This window comes from Triticum aestivum, chromosome 3D, assembly GCF_018294505.1.
Source record: "Triticum aestivum cultivar Chinese Spring chromosome 3D, IWGSC CS RefSeq v2.1, whole genome shotgun sequence".
NCBI lineage: Eukaryota > Viridiplantae > Streptophyta > Magnoliopsida > Poales > Poaceae > Triticum > Triticum aestivum.
This window is the reverse complement of record NC_057802.1, coordinates 278,178,327-278,201,222: the sequence shown is the minus strand read 5'-3', so window position 1 is coordinate 278,201,222 and position 22,896 is coordinate 278,178,327. Positions and strand designations below refer to the sequence as shown.

General features: G+C 45.2%; 2 protein-coding genes across 4 annotated transcripts; one reads left to right on the top strand and one right to left on the bottom strand.

Annotated features, from left to right (window-relative positions):
* Positions 1-9,339: 9,339 nt before the first annotated feature.
* Positions 9,340-13,738, top strand: LOC123078419 (cilia- and flagella-associated protein 251). 2 transcript variants are annotated; one of them, XM_044500921.1, is made up of 5 exons: positions 9,340-9,415; positions 9,883-10,059; positions 10,580-10,720; positions 12,814-13,023; positions 13,172-13,738. In XM_044500921.1, the coding sequence occupies exons 2-5, from the start codon at positions 9,906-9,908 to the stop codon at positions 13,486-13,488; spliced, it is 822 nt and encodes a 273-aa protein (XP_044356856.1). In that variant the 5' UTR covers positions 9,340-9,415; positions 9,883-9,905; the 3' UTR covers positions 13,489-13,738. The 2 variants fall into 2 exon arrangements, with proteins under 2 accessions (XP_044356856.1, XP_044356857.1); XM_044500922.1 differs by lacking the exons at positions 9,340-9,415; positions 9,883-10,059; positions 10,580-10,720 and adding an exon at positions 12,263-12,527.
* A 298-nt stretch (positions 13,739-14,036) lies between these two features.
* On the bottom strand, positions 14,037-17,128 carry LOC123078417 (mitochondrial carrier protein CoAc1). 2 transcript variants are annotated; one of them, XM_044500920.1, is made up of 7 exons: positions 16,153-17,128; positions 15,960-16,072; positions 15,633-15,840; positions 15,367-15,496; positions 14,722-14,906; positions 14,503-14,634; positions 14,037-14,403 (listed from the first exon to the last, which is right to left on the bottom strand). In XM_044500920.1, exons 3-7 carry the CDS (start codon positions 15,786-15,788, stop codon positions 14,293-14,295), a joined length of 714 nt encoding a protein of 237 aa, XP_044356855.1. In that variant the 5' UTR covers positions 15,789-15,840; positions 15,960-16,072; positions 16,153-17,128; the 3' UTR covers positions 14,037-14,292. The 2 variants fall into 2 exon arrangements, with proteins under 2 accessions (XP_044356855.1, XP_044356854.1); XM_044500919.1 differs by having other exon boundaries at positions 15,960-16,045.
* Positions 17,129-22,896: the final 5,768 nt, after the last annotated feature.

Genomic DNA, 22,896 nt, shown 5'->3' with positions numbered 1-22,896 from the left:
CGGTTGTCTTGAAGTTTTGGAAGAATCGTTCTGAGCTCGGAGCATAAAGCATCAAAAAATGAACAAGACTCATATGAAGATATGATCGATAAAAGTTTGCCTATCGGTCGAAACTCTTGACATTAGTGATGTTCACACCAATGACTAAGAATAAGATTAGGGTCTTGAATCACACACTACCAAATATGATAGATATTGATTTGAGTGAGAGTTCACTTTCTAGTTTAAACACCAGTGCAACATAATTATGAACAATGAATCGTGTGTTTATCGTTGTAGATCGCAATATGTTCAACTTAGCCCTTATGTTAGAGAAAGAAAAATTGGCTGCAAATGGCGGAGGCTATGCGGATTGGATCTGGAACCTGAGATTTGTTTTAGAAGTGCTAAGGAGTATGTGCTGGATCAGCCCCTGGGTGATCCACCTGCAAAAGATGCACCACAAGAAGTTGTAGATGCTTTCACAGCTCGTAATGATGATTATGAGTCAGTCCAGTGCCTCATGTTGACTTGCAAGAAAAACCAATCTAGTATTTGACCCTTAACTATAGAAACGTTTTGAACGATCAAATACTCAATTTATAATTGGGTTACTGGATGCTCTATACAAGAAGCAGGCAAGGACCGAACGTTTTGAGATAACCAAGGCCTTGATTGAATGCAAGATGGCATAAGGTTCCTCAATGAGTGAGCATATAGTGAAGTTGACTGGTTATGTTGATAGACTAGCTGCTCTGTGATGAGTCCAATTTATGTGATGATTTTACTAAGTATTTTGTGCTTACATGATAGGTTTTGTGGAATTTTACTGCATACGCGCACCTCTTTTTATTGATAATCCCTCGGGTAACGCCTTTTGGACCATTTATCATAGAATGGAAGAAATCCCCAAAAATGGTAGTGGAATCACGTATTTAAAGTGATAATCACCTACCATAAAATAATCAAGCAAGAAGGCCAAAGAAGAAGAACTCATTGTGCCTCCAGTGCAAAAGACGGCGTTCCATACGACCGCACCCGCTTGTATGGGAGGTCGTATGTAGTTCCATCGCCGCCGCCAGATCGGTTCATGGATGAGACGGACAGAGCGACCAGAAACTCATCCAGAAGGTATAACCCTAGCCTCCAGAGTTCATGCGGAGGAGGGATACAAGGAGAAGAAGGGAATTGTCCTCCTCGCGCACAAGGGGACTACAACATCATCACCAATGTCATCGTCATCGTCATCCACATCCTTATCATTGTAACATCAAGAACCCTACTAGATCATCTTGTGTGTTATTCGAATCATTCATCCATGTATTCCATCACCCTTGTCATGATGTTTGTTATCTTCGTATGTGAGTAGAACCCTAGTTCTCAGGGATATCGATGAACCTTGGTATCTGTAGGATCTGAAACATTATTTTAGATATGAGATTCCTTGTTGAATGCTTAGTTAATAACTTTGTGAATGTTGTGAAGGGGACCCAATTAGCATTTGTGCCTTATGACCATGAAGTATATCACTATCGTCATAGAGGGTTGGGATGTGAAGGTAATTCAAGGTGACAGTAAAAGCCCATTGCTCCTAACGTTTGCAATTGATAGGGGAATTACGGAGAACCCTTAGGTAGGCCACGTCCATGGGGCAACCCTTAATTATCATGAGTTGTAACCCTCTGGGGAGACTATGATAGTGGCGTGAATGGCACGTAGTCTACTCCGAGTAGAACGTGTACTGTACCCGGCTTCGCCCAGCATAATCACCAACAGTGGTTCAAATATCCATTCCATACTATGCCTTTGCATAGGTGCGTTACAAACATACCAATGGGGATTCCAGACTCCTTGAGAACGCCTTCCTCCTCTGCCATTCCATCAGTCACTCTAGTCATTGCTCTTTATTTACTTTTACTTTTATGTTATTTACTCCAAAGTTCGCTTCATTACCCAATCACAATTATTTACTGCCCTCATTTTTCTTTAAGTCTACAACTATCTGTAGGCATAAAGGTACATAATTCACTACTAGAGGCAAAAGTCTGATTCATGTGCTCCCTATGGGATCGATACTCTTACTTTGAAAAGGCTACAACTAAACCCAAACATTGTCGTCGGTTAGGTCCACCAAGACAATGCGTTTGAGCAACTGTGCGGTCATGGATTGACATGTGGTGGTAGGCTGGCAGCACAGGGGCGACGCTAGCTAGGTGGTGCTTTTTAGTGTAGGGACTCGAGTTCGAGGGTGAAAATTCTTAGGTATGACTTTCATTGGTTGAACCTGACAATGACGTTATTCATGCGACATTCCTTTGTTGAAGACATTGCATGGCAATTTACTCAGACTCCTCTTTGGGATGAAAACCCATGATCTGACCATAGTGGTTGGGTCTGGTGACAAAGGCACTCATACATTGTTCCCAAGGCGTCGTTGTTGGAGCACCTATTATCCGAAAATTCTGGTGGGGGTGCAAACAGGGTGAACGGAAACCAGCCTGGGTATCCTGGGATGTCATGACCCGACCAAAATATTTAGATGGGTTGGGATTCAGGTGTGACACCCCGAGAATCATGCTACAGTAACCCTCTGTGATTAAGCTAATCATGTTGCTAAACAGGGCTTGATCACATTTGAAACACATTTCCTTTCAAACTCCTAATTCAAACTTCAATTAAATTTAAAGTGGAAAATAAAAGTTTTCAAAAATTTAAACAAAAATGTTCGGGCCATGCCAGAAATTGCACTGATAATTATTGTGGAGAAAACACATTTTTATAAGATACCTAAATACTTTTAAATGAAATAAAACAGAAAAGAAAATAAACAAATAAAAAGAAATGCAAAAGAACACAGAACAAAGAAAAAAGAAAAAGAAAAGGGAGAAGGCCCCCCCACTAGACCCCTGGCCCAACTGGGCCGACCCCCGGCCCAGCCCACCTCTCCCACTCGCCCCCTTCCCTGTTCCCCCGACCGGGGTCGGAACAGGGGCCGGTCCCCGCCGCGCCACCTCGCCGGCGACGGGGAGGATAAGGGCGCCAGCACCCCCCCGCCTCCTCGGGCCTCTCTCCCACTCGCCCCCGCTCTCCTCTCGGCCTCTGCGCCTCTCTCTTTCCCCCCAGATCCGCGCCGCTCCTCCCTTCCCCACGCCCGACGCGGTCGCCGCCGTTCACCGTCGTTCACACGGCCACCGTACCCACCTCGCCGCCCCAAGGTGTCTCCAAGGACCGCCGTCGCCCGCTGCTTCGTCTGGTGCAGCCCGTTGGAGACCGGAGCCCCTGCAACGACCTCCCCGAGCTCTTCTTCCCCGCACGGCCGCCGTCGATCGCCGCTCCGTTTCGCCTCCGACGAGCCTCCCCGAGCACACTGCCGTCTCCCTACAGCCTCGCAGTGAGCCTCTCCCCCTTCTCCCCTGTCCTTTCTCTCTCGCGCGCCCCCTAGCTGCTTCCCCACGCGCGCCCGAACGCCGCGCCGCGGAGCTCGCCGCCGGCAAGGCTCCGGTGACCTTTTGGTCACGGGCTCAAGCCCGTTGCACTCCCCACCTCGCGTAGATGCCCCCCAGCCCCTCCGCTTGCTCGATAGCCCGCCGTAGCCTCGTTTCCGTCGGGCACCCGTGCGCGCCGCCGCCTCCGCCGCTCGCCGGCGCCGATTCCGGCCAAGTCCGGCGAAGCCCCGGCCACCACTGGATGCGGCGCTGCGAGCTCTTTTGAATGGGCCTAGCCCCGCTCCTCCCCGAGCCCCGTAGCGCGATTCCGGCCAACTCCGGCGACGGGCCGCCGCTGTTTTGGTCGCCGGAGTCGCTCCGGCGCCGGCCGCCGACGTGGCTGGCCTGGGGCCACCCCAGTGCCACTGCCAGAGGGCCCCGTGGGCCCCGTTGACTGGGTCAACCCAGTCAACGTGCTGACTGGGCAGCCCAGCCACTGACATGCGGGCCCCGCCGCAAAATTAAAAAAAAAAAAGAGAAAAGAAAAATGTTTTTATAATTAAAACTAATTAATTAATCTAATCACTCATTGACAGGTGGGCCCAGTAGTTAATTAACTAAAAATTAATTAGTTTAATCTTCTGTTAACCCACTGTCTATGACAGGTGGGGCCCACTGGTCAGTTTGACCTGGTCAGCCGCTCTGTTGACCTGCTGACGTCAGCATTGCCTCATGCTGACGTCATAATTCATTTTGCTTAATTTAAATAATTCCAGAAATTCAAATAAACTTTGAAAATTCATATCTTTTAAACCGTAACTCGGATGAAAATGTTTTCTATATGAAAGTTGCTCAGAACGACGAGACGAATCCGAATACGCAGTCCGTTCGTCCACCACACCTCCCTAACCTATCGAACTAGCAACTTTCCCCCTCCGGTCCGTCTGTCCGAAAACGCGAAACATCGGGAATACCTCCCGGATGTTCCCCCCCTTCACCGGTACCACCTACTGTCGCGTTAGGACACACCTAGCACCGCTCATTGTCATGTCACGCATCGTCATGCTTATGTTTGCATTGTATTTACTGTTTCTTCCCCCTCTTCTCTCCGGTAGACTACGAGACCGACCCTGCTGCTGCCCAGTTCGACTACGGAGTCGACGACCCCTCCTACTTGCCAGAGCAACCAGGCAAGCCCCCCCCCCTTGATCACCAGATATCGCCTATTCTTCTCTATACTGCTTGCATTAGAGTGGTGTAGCATGTTACTGCTTTCCGTTAATCCTATACTGATGCATAGCCTGCCCTTGCTTCTACTGTTGATACCTTTACCTGCAATCCTACTGCTTAGTATAGGATGCTAGTGTTCCATCAGTGGCCCTACACTCTTGTCCGTCTGCCATGCTATACTACTGGGTCGTGATCACTTCGGGAGGTGATCACGGGTATATACTATATACTTTATATACATGACACATGTGGTGACTAAAGTCGGGTCGGCTCGTTGAGTACCCGCAAGTGATGCTGATGAGGGGGCTGAAAGGACAGGTGGCTCCACCCCGGTAGAGGTGGGCCTGGGTTCCTGACGGCCCCCGACTGTTACTTTATGGCGGAGCGACAGGGCAGGTTGAGACCACCTAGGAGAGAGGTGGGACTGGCCCTGGTCGGCGTTCGCGGATACTTAACACACTTAACGAGTTCTGGGTATTTGATCTGAGTCTGGCCATTTGGTCCATACGCACTAACCATCTACGTGAGAGTAGTTATGGGTATCCCGACGCCGTGGTATCAGCCGAAGCTCTTTTGACGTCAGCAACTGAGTGGCGCGCGCCGCATTGGACCGTAAGCTCGCGCTTGTATTAAGGGGGCTAGGTCTGCTTCCGGCCGCGTACGCAACGTGCAGGTGTGCATAGGGCGATGGGCCCAGACCCCTGCGCGCATAGGTTTAGACCGGCGTGCTGACCTCTCTGTTGAGCCTAGGTGGGGCTGCGACGTGTTGATCTTACGAGGCCGGGCATGACCCAGAAAAGTGTGTCCGGCCAAATGGGATCGAGCGTGTTGGGTTATGTGGTGCACCCCTGCAGGGAAGTTTATCTATTCGAATAGCCGTGTCCCTCGGTAAAAGGACGACCCGGAGTTGTACCTTGACCTTATGACAACTAGAACCGGATACTTAATAAAACACACCCTTCCAAGTGCCAGATATAACCCGGTGATCGCTCTCTAACAGGGCGACGAGGAGGGGATCGCCGGGTAGGATTATGCTATGCGATGCTACTTGGAGGACTTCAATCTACTCTCTTCTACGTGCTGCAAGATGGAGATGGCCAGAAGCGTAGTCTTCGACAGGACTAGCTATCCCCCTCTTATTCTGGCATTCTGCAGTTCAGTCCACCGATATGCCCCTTTACACATATACCAATGCATATGTAGTGTAGCTCCTTGCTTGCGAGTACTTTGGATGAGTACTCACGGTTGCTTTTCTCCCTCTTTTCCCTTTTTCTATACCGGATTGTCGCAACCAGATGCTGGAGTCCAGGAACTAGAGATCCCGAGGATGATTCTACATGGAGTTCGGCTTCGAGGAGTAGTTAGGAGGTCCCAGGCAGGAGGCCTTGCCTTTTCGATCGTTGCTACTTTTGTGCTAGCCTTCTTAAGGCAAACTTGTTTAACTTATGTCTGTACTCAGATATTGTTGCTCACGCTGACTCGTCTGTGATCGAGCACTTGTATTCGAGCCCTCGAGGCCCCTGGCTTGTATTATGATGATTGTATGACTTATTTATGTTTTAGAGTTGTGTTGTGATATCTTCCCGTGAGTCCCTGATCTTGATCGTACACATTTGCGTGCATGATTAGTGTACGGTCAAATCGGGGGCGTCACAAGTTGGTATCAGAGCCAACTGCCTGTAGGAATCCCCCTTTCCACACTCCTTGGCCGAAGTCAAGTCTAGACATTACAAAACTTCTACTAACATGGCTGTGTGTCTTACGGGCCCACGTCGCCATTGGGTGGTATTAGGACCTTTTACTCCTTGTCTATACTCTGGGACTCTGATCTCTCTTCTATTCGGGTTAAGTGAATTTTACTAAATCTAACATTAGGATCTCGTTATCACTTTCACCCGGAGAGCCCTTTATTACTGATGATCGTCTGCTGCACGTGAAGACCCTGAAGATACTCTCCGCTGATAACCCGAGAACTTGTGTTCATTGCTTTTGCAATTCTCTTTCATCGATAAACTCCTATGGATAACCACGTATACTCGCCATTCATACAATGTTTCCCAGTTGATCTTGTTATTACAAGATACCCCGAAATTCTCTCTGTTGTTCCGAGAATCCTTTGAGCTTACTGCCTTGCTGTTCTTTGTCACCTGAATACCCCTACGGATAATTCTCGCACTTACCGAGTATCCGGTCATCCCCAGTTGATTCAAGTATTCCACAATAGTCTTCAAAATACTATTCGATCTTCCGAAAATCCTCAGGAGCCTATTGCTCTCGAAATTCTTGTTTGCTTGCATTATGGTTAATCCCATAAGTCTCGTAATCTTATTGGCATCTCTTGTCATTATCATTTTGAGTCCGTTGATTCAATTTGTTGCGAATGCTCGCAATCCTCAATCATATCCTAGAATTCATTCTTTCGGCTCAGACGTCATTTTAAACGTGAGCTGGATCTCGACCTATCAAATTGCCATCGATTGTACCCCTAAGCCTACTCAACTTATCCATCCTTGATCAGAGCGTTGCTTCTGACCCCCCTGAGTTGGAAATCATAATTCTTTTGCATTTGAACTTTGAGTTAGTCAGTTGTTTCTATAATCAGATCTCCTGGCATTCTACTTCCTCTGGTTGAGTACTGATGCTCACATCAGATCCTTTGTGGACCATCGGTTCCTTTGTTGGATTTTATCCGACAGTGTCCTTCCTATTGAATAACCTTGTGAGCCTTTCCATGGGTATATAATGCCTTTGGTAAATTGTATCATCTGATTTTGAACAATGCTCTTCTTTCGAGCTTGTAATATTTACTCCGAAGTTTGTGGTATATGTTCCTAAGATGCCTTGATGGGTTGAACCTATGCCTTTCATAATACGTGTGAACTCGAAAGTTTTCATGAGTCATACTCTTCTGGTATTTTGCCAGATAAAATTTTTCCACACTGCAACTTCATTAAACGCGAGAAGTGAATGAAAGGTTATGCATTGAAGAAGTGGGAGTCGACCTTGAACTTTGTGTTCATGCCCATGGACACGATGTAGATCCGCATACAAATGTTTGATCAAAACCAAAGTCCGGAGGGAAGAATGGCTAGAGGGCAGAGTCGGGTCTTCAACAAATGACAGAGAGGAGAAATCTTGGACAACTCTATGGAAATTCAATGTCCCTTCAAAAATCAGTGTTTCTGTGGAGTCTGGCTCGCCACTCCCTGCCTACAACCGATGTGCTCCAAAAACGAAATATAAACCAGCGGGCGTGCCCCCTCTGCGGAGTAGTCGATTCATGGCGACATGCTCTTTTATCTTGCACCATGTCCAGATGCATACGGGCTCTTTCGAGTGAGACCCTTGTTTCAAAGATGACAGAAAACATGGAGCCGAGTGCAAAGAACTGGTTGTTCGAGCTTTATGATACACTAGATCACACTAGTTTCACACAGATGGTGGTAACTCTATGTGCGGTGTGGATGCCAGAAGCAAAGCAGTATATAAGGCAATCTTCCAGTCGCCATACCAGACCATCTCATTTGTGAACAATTTTATCTCTGAGCATGATCAATTACCAGGGGAGGTAGTCAAGTCCAGCGTGCAGCCGACTTCAGTGGTACAATCCCAGCGCTGGCTACCCTTGATGGATGGTGCCCTGAAGCTAAATGCGGACAGAGCAGTTGCCAAAAACAGACATGGAGGGGTTGTTGCTGCACTGTGCCGGGATGGTAATGGGAACTATCTGGGCTCTTCGGCGGTGGTAATAATTTGACTGCATGCATCCTTGATGCTCTTGAGTCATGCTGGTGTAAAGATTGAGTGTAATTGATATCTTCTCAGTACATCTTTGATGCTCCAGATTGAAATACAGCATGGTCAGCTCATGCATCCTGGGAGGTTGGCAACCCCTGTGAATGCAAATGGAGTACGCGCGTCTCACAACGGGGAAAAATATCCGATGACGCAATCGAGTAACCGACCAGATGAGCGTGACCGTCAAATACGTTGTTGATAAACACATGTCCTCAGTCACAGGGAACGCTTCAATGCGTGAGAGAACACGGCCGATACACACGTGTTGGTTCGATCAGCACATCTCATCTTCTTTCAATATGGCTCCAATTAAAAGCATGTCCATTTCTGTCATACGCTACTCGTCGTTACAACAGGTTTGCTAGGATGTTTCCGAATAAAAAAAACAAGCAAGACAAATCGTGAGAAGATTTTATCCGAAGAAGAAACATCCTAGCAAATTGGAGCTCAGGTCCGTTATAGCGACGGGTATACAAACCATCCATCCGCGAAGACTCGGACAAAACTATTTGCTTCAAGTCTGTGTTGTGTTGCGACGTACACGCTAAAGTGAGTGCACGAGATTGGCTAACGAGACTCCTTGTGCAGCACTTCAGCCTCAACTTACATTTTTCTGTTACCTGCAAAAAATCCTATACACATAAACGTGTTCATCACTCGGCGATAAACATGGTTGCGCTGGTTAAGTCAACACAGAAGCCATATAAACTAATAACCGCGTTTTGATCTCGTGTTGTTGGTTTAGTAAAGAAATGCAATGACCAGTTTCATAAGTTTTAGCCAGGAAAGACCAAGAAATTCGAAGCCGACGGTTGCGGGTTGGGGCGCCCGGATCCGATTGAATTGAAGCAACGACTCCATGCTGGAAACCATAAAGGGAGGAGCATTTTATTCCTCTGCATATCCATCCCCTCACCCTGTCCCTCTTCTCCTCTCCTCTGCTGCAGCCCCTCTCCGTTTTCTCATCGTACCCAGGAAAGTAGGTAAGATATCTCTTGCTCTCCTCCTTTCTTTTTCTTTTTTATTTCTAGCGCCTTTTGGAATGATTGGATTGGTGTTAATGAGTTATATAAGTGGTTAGATGGACGGATCATTTTCTTTTCTGTTTGATGTTATCTTTTCTCGAGTCTCGGCGCATTTTGCTTGGGCCCCTCTCTGAAATTTCAGTAACCATGAACGGACCTGGTTGGTACATGAGGCAATACAAATAATGCTTCACGACAACCAACCATGGATTTTTTCAAAATTCAAAACTGAGCCAGCTATTACAAGGAGATCGCTGTTTTCATCTTGTACTACCTTTTAAGGCACGAGCTATTCAGAATTAGATCCGATGCAACAACAATGGACTAGCAAATCAGTACAAATTAGCATTTACAGTAGCATTCTTGAGTACGCTGCAGGCGGTATGTTGTTTTATACATGCTCTTGTCTACACCAACTTTTGCAGTATAAGAGGAAGCACAGAACGAAATGTTTTTCCAGCGCAAGAATTCCAAGAAAGTGAAAAACACCGATGCATCATCGCCCAAGAAGGACAAAGATAGCCGTGGGAAGAACGACTTCTTCGATGGCGCCAAGGGTGGGTTTGGTGCCCTTGCAGGAAGCATCAAATCAGCCAAGAATGGTTAGTCATTTCGTTTCAAGAATGCCTTTAAGGCTTCCAACAAACCTCTTCTTCATCTCAGCTCTTGAACCTTTCATAGAAGTAGAGTTTTAACCGACACAGGCACTAGGAGTATTTTTGGTTGCTCAAATCCCATGGTCAGTTCAGTAAAAGACATCACGCCAGTCAAGTAAATGAAAATAGAATCGCTAATGTATCCTTTTATTTTTCTGATGAATAAATAGGTTCAGAAAACAGAAATACTTATTCTGAAAACAGTTTTGCGTTTAGGCCAGAAGAACAACATTTTCGACACTGACATCAACCTGACAGCTGGATGGTGGATATAACAGCAATACTTAATCAAACTATAATGTTTCAGAGTTGAAATGATGTAATTTAAGAATTTTCATATTAGCTCTCAGAATTTTTAATGCATTGCACATTTCTCCCAAATTGGTTGTTCCAAGTCTTGACAGACAGTTGGCTATATGTAACATTAATAATTTCCTCCTGCCTGACCTTCGGGCCTGGTCTACAGACGCTGAAGAGAGGGCAGCAAAGGTTCAAGAGGATGTGAACGCCGGCATTGAAGCAATCCTGGAGACGGGCTCAGGCATTCTTGAGAAAGCCAAGGAGGATGTTGGAGGCCATTCAGAAACAAGCCGCTCGAAGGAACTAGGTACATGCAGTAATATTCAATTCAGGGCCACTTGAAACGAAAATTTCCGGGATCTGCAAATATCGCAAATTTCCTTGCGATTGCTGTCACCTTCTGTTGATTCTGTTTGAACATTTCACATGGAAAAATATATCCTGAAATATATACTCCTATATAGGAGTATGATTCAGCTCAGCTTTCACCTTCCAATTAGGTCAAAAACAGTTATAAACTGAGACAGACGTTTAGGGAAAATACAGAAAAATACTGTACATCACTCAGGAGGCAGTACATGCTCTCTTTTTTATGTTGCAGAAGTAGATGCTTGAACATAGATGTTTGCTTCACTGTGCGCTTTCTTAAGCATAAAACGCATAGGTAAATGGGGGGAAACGCTAGTCTGTGTATAGGCGAGACATCCTTTTCCGATACGGCCTTAGAAGGAAATCAACGAGGCATGTGATCAATTACAAAAGGGTGACGTAACAGGTAGTGATTGCACAAGTTAATTCCATCCATGATTCCCAGAGTAGGTTGATGCGAATGGATCATGTGAGATTTATCACACTATGCATGTTGTTTTTTTCTAACGGTACCATGTTTATTTGAGTTTTGGATGTTTGATACTGTGAACTTAATAAATAGGAGCATTATGTTAAAACTTGATCCAAATGATGGCTTGAGAGGTTACTATTTCGGCGGCCCAACCATCAAACTAGAGTTTAGTTTTGAGCATTTCATAGTTATTTTGGACGCGGCTCCTCTGACGTGCCGTGATGCCCACTAACATGTGGCCCCGGGCCCACGAGTCAGTGGCGCAACGGCAGCGGGCCATACGTCAGAGGATTTGCTTCCAGTTATTTTTTGGCGGCCTGTCTTTAGCTTTACTTGCAAGGAAAAGCAACTTTATGCACAATGATTGTGCAGGACGCTGGAGTAGCTGATACTAGCGTTTTCCAGCTTGTGTTTTCTCCATAGAATAGAATAGAGGGCCACTCGTGATCCGAAATCGCAAAGAAGCGATGTTTATAGGCTAAAATACTATTCAGAACATCCCTGATTGTGAGCAGAGACTTTGTCGGATGATTTTTCTTTCTTTCTGATGAAGAGACAGTTTACAGCTCAAGGACCCAATGTTCTTGCTGTGTCATCTTAGCTGGCGTCCATGTGCTAGCGCCAGATGGTTAGTTGACCTTGATACACACGCATATTGTACGTGCAACCAAATCCTTAATTCGTCCAGCATGGAAACAGAAACAAAACTCCTGAATAACGCAGGGCAGGAACATCCAACTGTTACGTCGTATATTCTTATGTCCGCGGATCAAGTAAAACAAATGTAGAAATATATTGCTGTATTTAATATATTATTATTAAGAAGACAGAAGAACATTGATGTGTACCCCTATTTTATTTGACCCAGTTGGACCAAATGACACTCTGTAATGTATGATGCAAATACTCTGCATCGTGCGAGCGAGCAGTAATGCCCACCAACCACTATACTAGAATCAATCAATGCTTGCAATTTGGCAGTGGGTAAGAAGTAGTGTATTTAGCTGTCACCCTCCTGCCCCGCCCTGCCCTACCAGTTGTATCATGCTTCGGCATCGGCAGTCTCTGTATATATAGTGCCCAGCCCAAAACATTAGCCTGCTTCTCCTGATCTAGATCAAGGAGGACCTGGCCTGCCTCGGAGATCCAAACCCAGAATTCTTGAGCTTCTCTTCTCCTACAAATTATTAGAAGGTCGTGCTTCTCGGCTTCCTTCTGTCTCCTTAGCTTTCCCCATTTATTGCAACCTTCTCAAATCTCAAGATTCCAACTGGTAAGGCTCTATTCTTCCTCCTCTTCACTAGTTTGATTGATTCAGCCTATACTATACTATACCTATACTAGATAAGCTTCTGTCTCTCAATCTCTTTCATCTTGTTGAGAGATCCGATTTACCAAGGTCTCCTAATGTTTCTCCAACTACTATTAAGATCCGTCTCGTCCATATGCAAACTTTGGGCTTTACAGTTTCTTGATGGCATGACATCAAATCGATAATACCAAAGTTTTTGCAGTTGAAATGCCAACTATAGTCTCTTAACACTAGTTAGTTTCTTCAGGTCAAGGAAGTGAAGAAGAAGAAGAAGAAGAAGAAGAAGAACAAGGAGAGAAGGACATGGATGCCTTAAGTTCGATGCTCGACAAGGCGAAAGACAAGGTGAAAAGCAACCCTGATGTGATGGAGAAAGTCAATTCGGTCCTCGACAAGGTGAAGAACCACCCAGAAGTCATGGAGAAAGTTGCTGAGGTTTTACATCTGGGAAAACGTGGTAAAAACTTTTGATCCAAGTCTAATTTGTACAATTAGTTGTAACAAGATATTTCCTGACAAATACCTGGTTTGTTGCTGCATCATCAAACTTCTCTAATACTAGTAATGTTTTGACGATTTGGATCATCTTTGATTTATTTATACAGAATCCAAAGAGAAAGAGCCCGAGGCCGAGGACAAGGCAAAAGAAGGCGAGACCTCTGCCGACAAGACCCAAGACTCAAACATCCTAGACCAGGCCGTGGAAGAAATTCAGGCTGTTGTAGCAGCTGTGCAGCAGCAGGAAACAACCGGGGATGAAACTCAAGTTCCAGTCGAGGCTGCTGCCGAAACTGACGCTCCAGCTCAAGAAGAAAAACGGGAGGTGGAGAAAGACAACCCCAAGAACCGAATCGACTTCCTTGGATTCTTCGCCATGATCTTTGAGAGGTTCTGCTCCCCAGCTGACAAGAAGAAAGACTAGTTCCGTGTCAGCTGCCAGATTTATCCATTTGTCTTTATCAAAACTGAATGGTCTGCATATGGGGTGGCTGTGGATGGATGCTGTACAGTTTGCAGTTGTGTGTTCTTTTGTGATTTATTTCATTTTGGGATTGTCCTTAATGTTGATGGATGCAACAAAAAAATGTGTTTCATTTTTGTGTAATTACTGTCACTCATGGATTTGATCCTATTTATGCGAATCAAAGGATTTAATTCAATTTCTTTCTCAAGGCTTCAGTGTAATTTCCCTTGGTTAATATGATGTTACTTAACGATGCACTCAAGTTCTGGTTCTATGCTGTAGATAACATGATTTTCACATGCACAAAAAGAAAGCGGAAAAAACTTGCCAAAACAAAGTAGACAAAGATCTTCATGTGATCTTTTTTTTTAATTCAAGGTCTTCATGTGATCTTTGCGATGCCAATGAGAAGATTTGAGCCAAATGAGGCTATAGGGAACTGATTCATATACTTAGCCAGGGTTCACCTTTTCATTTTTGCTGACCTATGTCTTATGGGCGAATGGTTCGACAACGCAGCTCAAAACTACTGTACATTTTTCTTATTGTGTTGCCGATGCAAGGCAATCACAAATAAAATGATTTATCAATTCAATTATTCAAGAAGCACAATCAGTATACAATCATATCCAAGTCTAGAGCAGCTCAAATGCTCAACTGGGCTGTCATTCTTACAAATGTAACAGTTAAGTTGCTATTAAGACCATCATATGCAACATAGCTTACAAATGAGACCCACAACGCAAATAGGTCGATGTTGCTTCATTTGTTGCTGTTACCAGTCAATGGGTGAGCTTTCTCGCGTGGAGGTACTCCCAGCAAATTTTTCATCATGTCATATGTCGTGAAACCAATAGCAACTGACGGGACAACCTGAAATGGATCGATTTTTAGAGAAGTTACACATTTAAGATACAATTCAAAAAAAAAAGTGAGAGTATACAATATCTGCCACCTCTAATCCTCAATTACCTTGACATAATTAAGGCTCAAGCCAGCGAACAGTTGTCTCCACCCCTGGCACCGAATGATAAGAAAGAGACCCTGAAATGTTCCTCTTATGCGGAAGGCATCATTTGCATTCTGGGGCTGCTTGTTCTGAACCTGAACACATGACAGGTCAGAAGCGAATCAGAGTTGCAATCAAACTTACAACCCCATAGATTATCATGACTACAATGTGAATTATACCTGCATTTGCCTTCGGACAACATCCAGTGGGTAAGTGAGGGTTTGTCCAAAAAGACCAGCCAAAGCCCCACAAGAGAGCTTCAATATAACAGATCTCTTGTAATCTTCTGGAACACGAGATTTCAGGTCCTCGTATATGTAAAATTTCAGGCCAGCGTACGGAAGAATACCGATCAGGGTTGGGCCTGACAGACAATTGAAATTTGATTGTCATGCAGTGTAATGCTATGGGACAGATGAGTTTTACATAACATCTAAATACATGACTTTTCATAGTTAGCGTACTAAGTGGTACATAATTTCAAATACCGCAAGGTTGGGCACAGTAATGTACATAACTTCAAACATATTTTTCAGGATATTCACGTGTTAGCCCATCATAAACTACTCTCATATATTGAGCCCTCGCAATTGCTTTTATGGTCACCTAATACCACTATGCCAGTGCGTGACAGTATTAATCAGTGATACCAGATATGGATGAAATATGTAGTTGCATATGCATTCCAAGCATTCACCTGAACTTTATTTATAGCACCCTTGTTACAACATAAAAGCTTTGCAAGTATGGAACATGAGCTGAAGTTTCACCGATTGAGTAGGCTATAAGAGACGTGATTTCGCAAGTTGATAGCCACGACATACCTATCCCACGGTACAAAGATCGTACACCTCCTTCCTTGTAAACAGTTTTAAAAACATCCTTTACACCATTATATACTGGTTGGCGGCCAAAATTTCCCAATGAATTGACAGGTTGGGCTACATTTGAAACCTAGTGAAGCAAATTAATAAGAATAACCATGAGCCAATGTGACGATCAAGAAGTTAGTCCAATAGCACTTCGATTGAAGAGACACTTTATTACATATACAAAAAAGAAAATCAATGATCAGCAGGGTAGTACATACCTGGTATGCCAGCTTGGTCCTAGCCAAGTCTAAAGGGTAGGTACACAGAACTGCTGTTCCGCCAGCAGCTGAGCCAGCCAAGAGATCAACCACAGGTCCTGTACCCACTGATGGGGCATTATTCAGTATCCAGCACCTATACTGCTCATATGTCATGTAATGCAATGCTGCATATGGAACAATCCGAAGCACACTCGCACCATTTCCTCTGCATGAACGATAAATAAAATATCAAAATAAGTATGCTCAACTTAGCAGTAAAAACTTAAAAATCAAGACGCTGAATTCAACGGTCAGAGTTTAAGGCGTTTTCTCCACTTTACTTACTTGTAGAAGCCTCGAACTCCCTCGTATTGCCACAGCTTCCTCAAGGATTGGAGAATCCCAAGGGATTGAAACCCTTGAGTTCTTGTCTAGAAAGGAACAGAAGACATGTTCTCCTACGTTAATAAAGGAGCTAAATACCCATGCAATCACCACAAGCAACGGAACTGGAACTGAAGGATTAAGCAGTCCATACCTGCAATAAGATCTTTACCCTCTCTAGTGGCGCGACGGCGGTCTTTGCGAATGCACCAGCTGCACCACCAGCAATAAGCTCCTTGGCATAGACAGGTAGTAAGCCCAAAGCATTGACTTGTGCGGCAGTTGAGGCGGATGAAAATGTGGATTCCTGCGAGGAACCCATGTTTCCAACTGGCTGGGCAGGTGGGAATATGTAATATCTGCCCTCCTCACCACTATTAGTAACATTAACACAAAGGAAACCAATTCAGAGCAAAGAATATCTTTTACAGGGCAGAGTGTTGCCAAGAATATGTCCCCGAAATAGGATATCCAAATGGGAAGAACAAATGAAAACTTTAGTTTGTCTCCTCGGCACTCACGTTAAATGGTAACCCAGGATAAACAAGAAGCTAAGCTGGCACAGTACTATCTGGGTAACAATCGCCCGAAAAGACACACACACAACTAAGCCAATCTTTGCCCTCCAAGTTAAATAAACTAACTAAAGAGGACAAAGTTGTACATAAGCCGGATCCGGGCACAGCATTCGCGTGGCCAATCAGCAGCTGTAGAATAGTATTGCCAACACTTGTGATATACTACTTACTCCTAGCTAGGTTCCAACAACACAGCTGAGGGGCTTGTAGAGCGAGAAGAGGATACGGGCAGATCGGAAAAGGCTCCGGCCCGCCGCTGGTGGCTGCAGGTGGAGTTCCTAGCCCATGGCACTATCTCCGGCGGCGGGAGGCGAAAGGCCTTTACGGGGGGCGGGGAGATCGGAGAGAAGGGAGCTCCCTCGCATCCAAATCCAAGTCGCTCCACCAAGAGAGTGGGGGAGGAATACTCATCAATCGCGGAGGATCTGCGGGGGAATTGGCGTGGTAGGCAGTGATTCGTTTCCTTGGATTGATTCGGCCGAACCCGGGGTGGGGGTGGGGGTGGGGGCGGGGGCGGATAGAGAGGAGCTCTTCTCCAAGAAATTACAAGCGACGCCGAAGTGCCTTGCGTGGGCAGCGGTGAAGGGCCGGCGAACCCTCCCTCCCACGTGCGGGAAACGGAGGCTCCACTCTACGTGTTGACACTACACCAACGGCAAGACCAGGCTGTCCGGTCGTCCTTTTTTTTTCTTTTTGAGGGGTAGGCTCTATTTTTTCTTTTAGGCGTTTTTGAGGCCGAAACTGCTCTGTAGACGACACTGCATACACGACATCCAGCCGACACTGTATTCAACGGTGGACCTGTCCTGCTGCTGGGCATGTGATCTTGTGCATCGTCTTTAAATCGCTGGATATCGTCGTGTGTATAGCAGGCCTCTTTTGAGGCATAGGCTGTCCGGTCGTCCGGGCACCGGTATTGTCATTCAAAGCCAGATCTGGCCAGATGGGCCAGCACAGCCTGGCCTAAACGGGCCAGGCACAGCACGCCTAATACACGGCCTGTGCCGCGGGGAGGTCCTATTCGGCGCTTTCTGCGCCGCTTTGCGTGCGTGGCGCTCGCACGGGTCGCCTAGCGGGCTGGCCAAACAGCCTCCTCTAAATATGATCGTGGCAGAAAAATATTTGCGGGACGTGGGATTCAAACCCACGCGCGAACGTACACGGCCGAAAGAAGCGGCGTAACAAACCCCTGCACCAGGACCGCGTAGCTATCTACAATCAAAAACAAAAAAACAAAAAAACCAAACTATTTAATACTTTTCCTAGTACATCATTAACATCAATATCCCTAAAAACAACATTAACATAAATTCTATACCATATAAATCATTTCAAAAAAGAAGACATAAAAAAGAAAAAGAAAAACATAGATATGTAATAAAAGTTCAATTTTAAAAAACGTTCATGAAATTCAGAAAAAAGTTCATCAAATTTTCAAAAGAATAAAAATTTAAAAAATTTAATCAATTCTGAAAAAAGTTCGTCGAATTTGAAAAAATAGTTCACCAATTCTGAAAATATTTCACAATTTTAAAAAAGTTCATTGATTTCGAAAAAAAAGTTCATCAAATTTGAAAAATAGTTCACCAATTCTGAAAATATTTCACAAATTTGAAAAAAGTTCATTGATTTTAAAAAAATCATTGAATTTTAAAAAATTTAATCGGATTTCAAAACTAGTTCATTGAATTTGAAAAAAGTTTATCAGATCTGAGAAAAGTTCATCGATTTTGAAAATAAAATTCATCAAATTTGGAAAAAGTTCATCGAAGAGGAAAAAAGTTCATCAAATTCAAATAAAAGTTCATCTAATTGAAAAAAAGTTCATGCATTTTGAAAAGGAAATAAGTTCATCTGTTTGAAGGAAAGTTCACGAATTACAAAAGGGAAAAAAAGGACAGGAAAAATAAAAAAGAAATGAAAGGAAAAAAGAGGCGGAAGAAGAAAATAGGAGAAACATCTATCTAATCACGTCAAGGTGTGGTGGTCGGGTGGTTATCGCGCCTTAGAGGATACTCGGAGGTCGCCGGATCGAATCCCAGTTTGATTCCCACTTGCGTATCTTTTTTTTTTTTAGAAACAGAAGAAGAAAATGATGGGCCGGCCAGATTGTGGCGAAGGGTGAGGCTGTAGGCGCGCCCGTTTGCTGAAATGTACTGTAACGGGCGCCTGTAGTCCTAAATAGGAAATGCCTGTGCCGCGCTGCCTTGGCGTAGGCATGGCGCAACAAGAAAACAGGTCGGTCCACCGGCACATCTCTCGATGTTGGTAGTTTTTGGGTCTATTTGGGTGGTTTTGGGGGCTAATATATACTCCCTCCGTCCTAAAATAAGTGTCTCAACTTTGTGTTATATTAGAGTTAAAACACTTATCTTAAAATGGAGAGAGTAAAAAAATTGGAAAAAGATAAACGGATCATGCCCGTGCCAGCACCCCTGCCTGCGATTTCCTATTTGGTGCATTCTGCGTCAAATTGTCGACGCGCCGCACACGTGATCGACTTACACGGGCCGACCCATTCAGCAGCGAGGTGCGCATTCACACATCTCGGTTTTGGGAATGTTCTGGAAGTTCCTAACCTATTTTTTTGGTTTCGGGAACCTTCTAGAAGGTTGCTGAACTATTTTTTCTTTTTCTTTTTCTTTTTTCAAGTTTCTTTTTCCTTTTTTCCATTTTGTTGTTTCTTTTCTTTCCTTTTTTATTTTTTCCCATTTTTATTTTTTAAGAATGTTTTCTTTTTATCAAATGTTCAGGATTATTTTCTTTTGCATTTTTAAAAATTTAATCATTTTTCAAAAATGTTTCTGGTTCAAAATTTTGTTTAAAATTTTCATAAAAAATCAAAAGTTCAAATATTGTTTGCTTCTTTTACAAAAAAATGTTTGAAAGTTCAAAAATTGTAGAATTCCAAATTTTTAAAAATGTTAGCATGTTTAGTTTTTGTTAAAAAAATAGAAAATCTTTGTGAATTTCAAAAAATGTTCCCACTTAGAAAATATGTTCACAAATTTCATAAATGTTCATGTTCTTGAAAATGTTCGGGGAATTCGAAAAACAAGAATGCTAAATTTCGAACATCCGAAATTTGAACACCGCCGTTTTCCCTTCTAATTACGCTGACTCCATCCACTCTTTTCTTTTAATCCCGCTTTCCATTTAAATTATTTCCTTCTTACCTTGATGACGCCGCCCGCTCTTTCCTTCTTAAGCAGTTTTTCGTTGATATGGTGCGCACTGATCCCACTAGCAACCCAATCATGCATGAATACTACTTCCTCCGTTTCTAAATATAAGTCTTATATTTAGAAACGGAGGGAGTAAATTAGAAAGTTTTATGAGCGCAACCGGATAAATACACATCAAGCAGGTACCTCAACAACCAAGTACACTACAAACATTATGTGTATGATTACCAACTAAGATCAATAACACACCCCGATAACTTCTGCACGGGTACCTGATAACTTACATACAGATAGTGCAGTAACTTTGACCCAGGAAAAAAGTTGGTTGAAACATACCCTGGTAACTTCTGTGTAAATTGCATGATAACTTACGTACCACAGACCTGGTAAATTACATACAAACGTGATAACTTTGACATGGAGAAAAAAGTTGTTCAAACATACTCCCTAGCAACTTCTCTATAAATAACATGATAATATGTGCACCACAGATTTGATAATTTACGTATGATACGTCTCCAACGTATCTATAATTTTTTACTGTTCCATGCTATTATATTATCCATCTAGGGTGTTTTATATGCATTTATATGATTTTTGGGACTAACCTATTAACCTAGAGCCCAGTGCCAGTTTTTGTTTTTTCCTTGTTTTTGAATTTTACAGAAAAGGAATACCAAACGGAGTCCAATTGACCTGCCAATTTTTGTGTTATGGACCAAAAGAAGCCCTCGGAGTAAAAGAGTTGGGCCAGAAGAGTCCCGAGCCGTCCACGAGGGTGGAGGGCGCGCTCTACCCCCTGGGCGCGTCCCCCTAACTCATGGACGACTCGGAGACCCCCCTGACGTGAGACCGATGCCAAAAATTCTTATAAATACATAAACCTCCAGCACATAACCTAGATCGGGAGTTCCGCCGCCGCAAGCCTCTGTAGCCACCAAAAACCAATCGGGCCCCTGTTCTGGCACCCTGCCGAAGGGGGATCCCTCACCGGTGGCCATCTTTATCATCCCGGCGCTCTCCATGACGAGGAGGGAGTAGTTCACCCTTGGGGCTGAGGGTATGTACCAGTAGCTATGTGTTTGATATCTCTCTCTCGTGTTCTTGATTTCGCACGATCTTGATGTATCACAAGCTTTGCTATTATAGATGGATCTTATGATGTTTCTCCCCCTCTACTCTCTTGTAATGGATTGAGTTTTCTCTTTGAAGTTATCTTATCAGATTGAGTCTTTAAGGATTTGACAACACTTGATGTATGTCTTGCATGTGCTTATCTGTGGTGACCATGGGATATTCACGTGATCTACTTGATGTATGTTTTGGTGATCAACTTGCGGGTTCAGTGTGACGCCCGGATAATTAAGCTACAATAAATATATGCTAAAGATGCCACGTCAGTTATGTTACTGTCGCTAATCTCACGTTAGTTCAAAACGATTCGAATACAAATTTCAATTTTTTGAAAAACAATCAAAGTTCTCAAACATTAAAACAAAAATGTTCGGTTAGTGCCAAATATCACATAGGTAATTATTGTGAAGCAAACATTTGTTTTAGAAAATGCTAAGATGCTCTAGAATAAAGAAAACCGTAAAATAAAATAAATAAAAGAAAAGGAATAAAAACAGAAAACAAAACAAGTACAAAAAAGGAAAAGAGAGAACCCCTCCCACTAGGCTTCGGCCCAGCAGGCCACCAGGCCGCCTAGCCGGCCCAACCGACGCCCCACTCCTCCACTACACCCTCCCCCCCCCACGACACCCAAACCCTAACCTACCGCACCCACACTCCCCACATCGCCCGCTCCTCTCCCCCCGATCTGGATCAAGATCGGGGGCAAGGACCCGACGACCCCGTCGCCCCTGGACATCGACGCCGCCGCCTGGACCTCGCCGGAGGCCACCTCGCCGACCCTTCCCCGCCGGACTGCCTCCCCTGCGTGCGTCGTCCCCGTCCCCCACCTCAAGCACCTTTGCCACGTGCCCTACAGCCCCGCGGTGAGGCCCCGGTATCCTCTCTCCCTCGCCCCCCATGCTCACCGTGCGCCGTCGCCCCCTGCCGCTCTTGACCACGCCCCGCCGCGAGCTGCAGCAGCTGCCGCTGTGCTGCGGCGCTTCCGCCACCACCACTGCAGCCCCGCACTCGCCCGCTCGTGCATGGCCGCGCCCGCTCACGGAGCACTCCAGCGCCCCTGCCTCCGCCCTCCCGCTCCCAATCGCGCCCGCGGACCCCTTCTCCTTCGCTCGCTGCAGCAGCCCCGCTCGTCGGCCCCGTTGCTCTGCTGCTGCTGCCGCCGCACCTGGCTCACCCACTGGCGCCCGCATCCCGCTGCCGCCTGCCGAACTGCTGCCGATCTAGCACTGCCCGCCGCGCCGCTGCCCGCCGCTGTTGCCTGCTGCATCGTTGCCCATTGCCGGCGCCCCGCTGGACCTTCCGTCGCGCCGCTTGGCCCCTGCCGCGCCCGGTGGCCTTGCCAGCGCCACCGCCGCCTACCTCGCTGCCCCGTCCACCCTACCGAAACCGACGGCGGCCGCTGCGCTAGCCGCGCCCGAGGCCAGTGCCCGGGCTTGCCCCGGCGGGCGCTCGTGGCCGCACCCACGCCCGCGTGCCCACACCCCCCACGCGCCCGTTCGGGCTACGCCCGCACCCAGCGCCCGTTAACCCGCATCGGCACCCTGGGCGAATGAAACGTGGTGCCCAGCCCCCAGAACGTTTATAAAAAAACAATTTAAAAATAATAATAATAATAATAAATTTAATTGATTAATTAACTTAATTAATCCTGTTTAATTAACCTAATTAACTATTGTTAATTAACTAAACAGTCAATGATATGCGGGACCCACACGTCACTTTGACCCAGTCAACGCCCTGTTGACTGCTGACGTCATGATGTCATCATGCACTATTCTGGATAATGTTGATTTAAAATAATTAAGTAAATTCTAAAAATGATTAAATCTTTGAAAATTAATATAAAATACACCGTAGCTCGGATGGAAAAACTTTGTACATGAAAGTTGCTCAGAACGACGAGACGAATCAGGATACGCATCCCGTTTGTCCGCCACACATCCCTAGCATAGAGAACACGCAACTTTCCCCTTCCGGTTCACCTGTCCGAAAACACGA

Bases quoted from the DNA above. Each gene is read 5' to 3' on its own strand.
- LOC123078419 (XM_044500921.1), top strand. From the start codon at position 9,906: ATGTTTTTCCAGCGCAAGAATTCCAAGAAAGTGAAAAACACCGATGCA. The intron at 10,060-10,579 runs GTTAGTCATTTC...CCTGGTCTACAG, and splicing joins CATCAAATCAGCCAAGAATG to ACGCTGAAGAGAGGGCAGCA. The intron at 10,721-12,813 runs GTACATGCAGTA...TAGTTTCTTCAG, and splicing joins AAGCCGCTCGAAGGAACTAG to GTCAAGGAAGTGAAGAAGAA.
- LOC123078417 (XM_044500919.1), bottom strand. From the start codon at position 16,320: ATGGGTTCCTCGCAGGAATCCACATTTTCATCCGCCTCAACTGCCGCA. The intron at 14,635-14,721 runs GTATAATTCACA...TCATGTGTTCAG, and splicing joins TTGTCCGAAGGCAAATGCAG to GTTCAGAACAAGCAGCCCCA. The intron at 14,404-14,502 runs GTAATTGAGGAT...GATCCATTTCAG, and splicing joins TGAGCCTTAATTATGTCAAG to GTTGTCCCGTCAGTTGCTAT.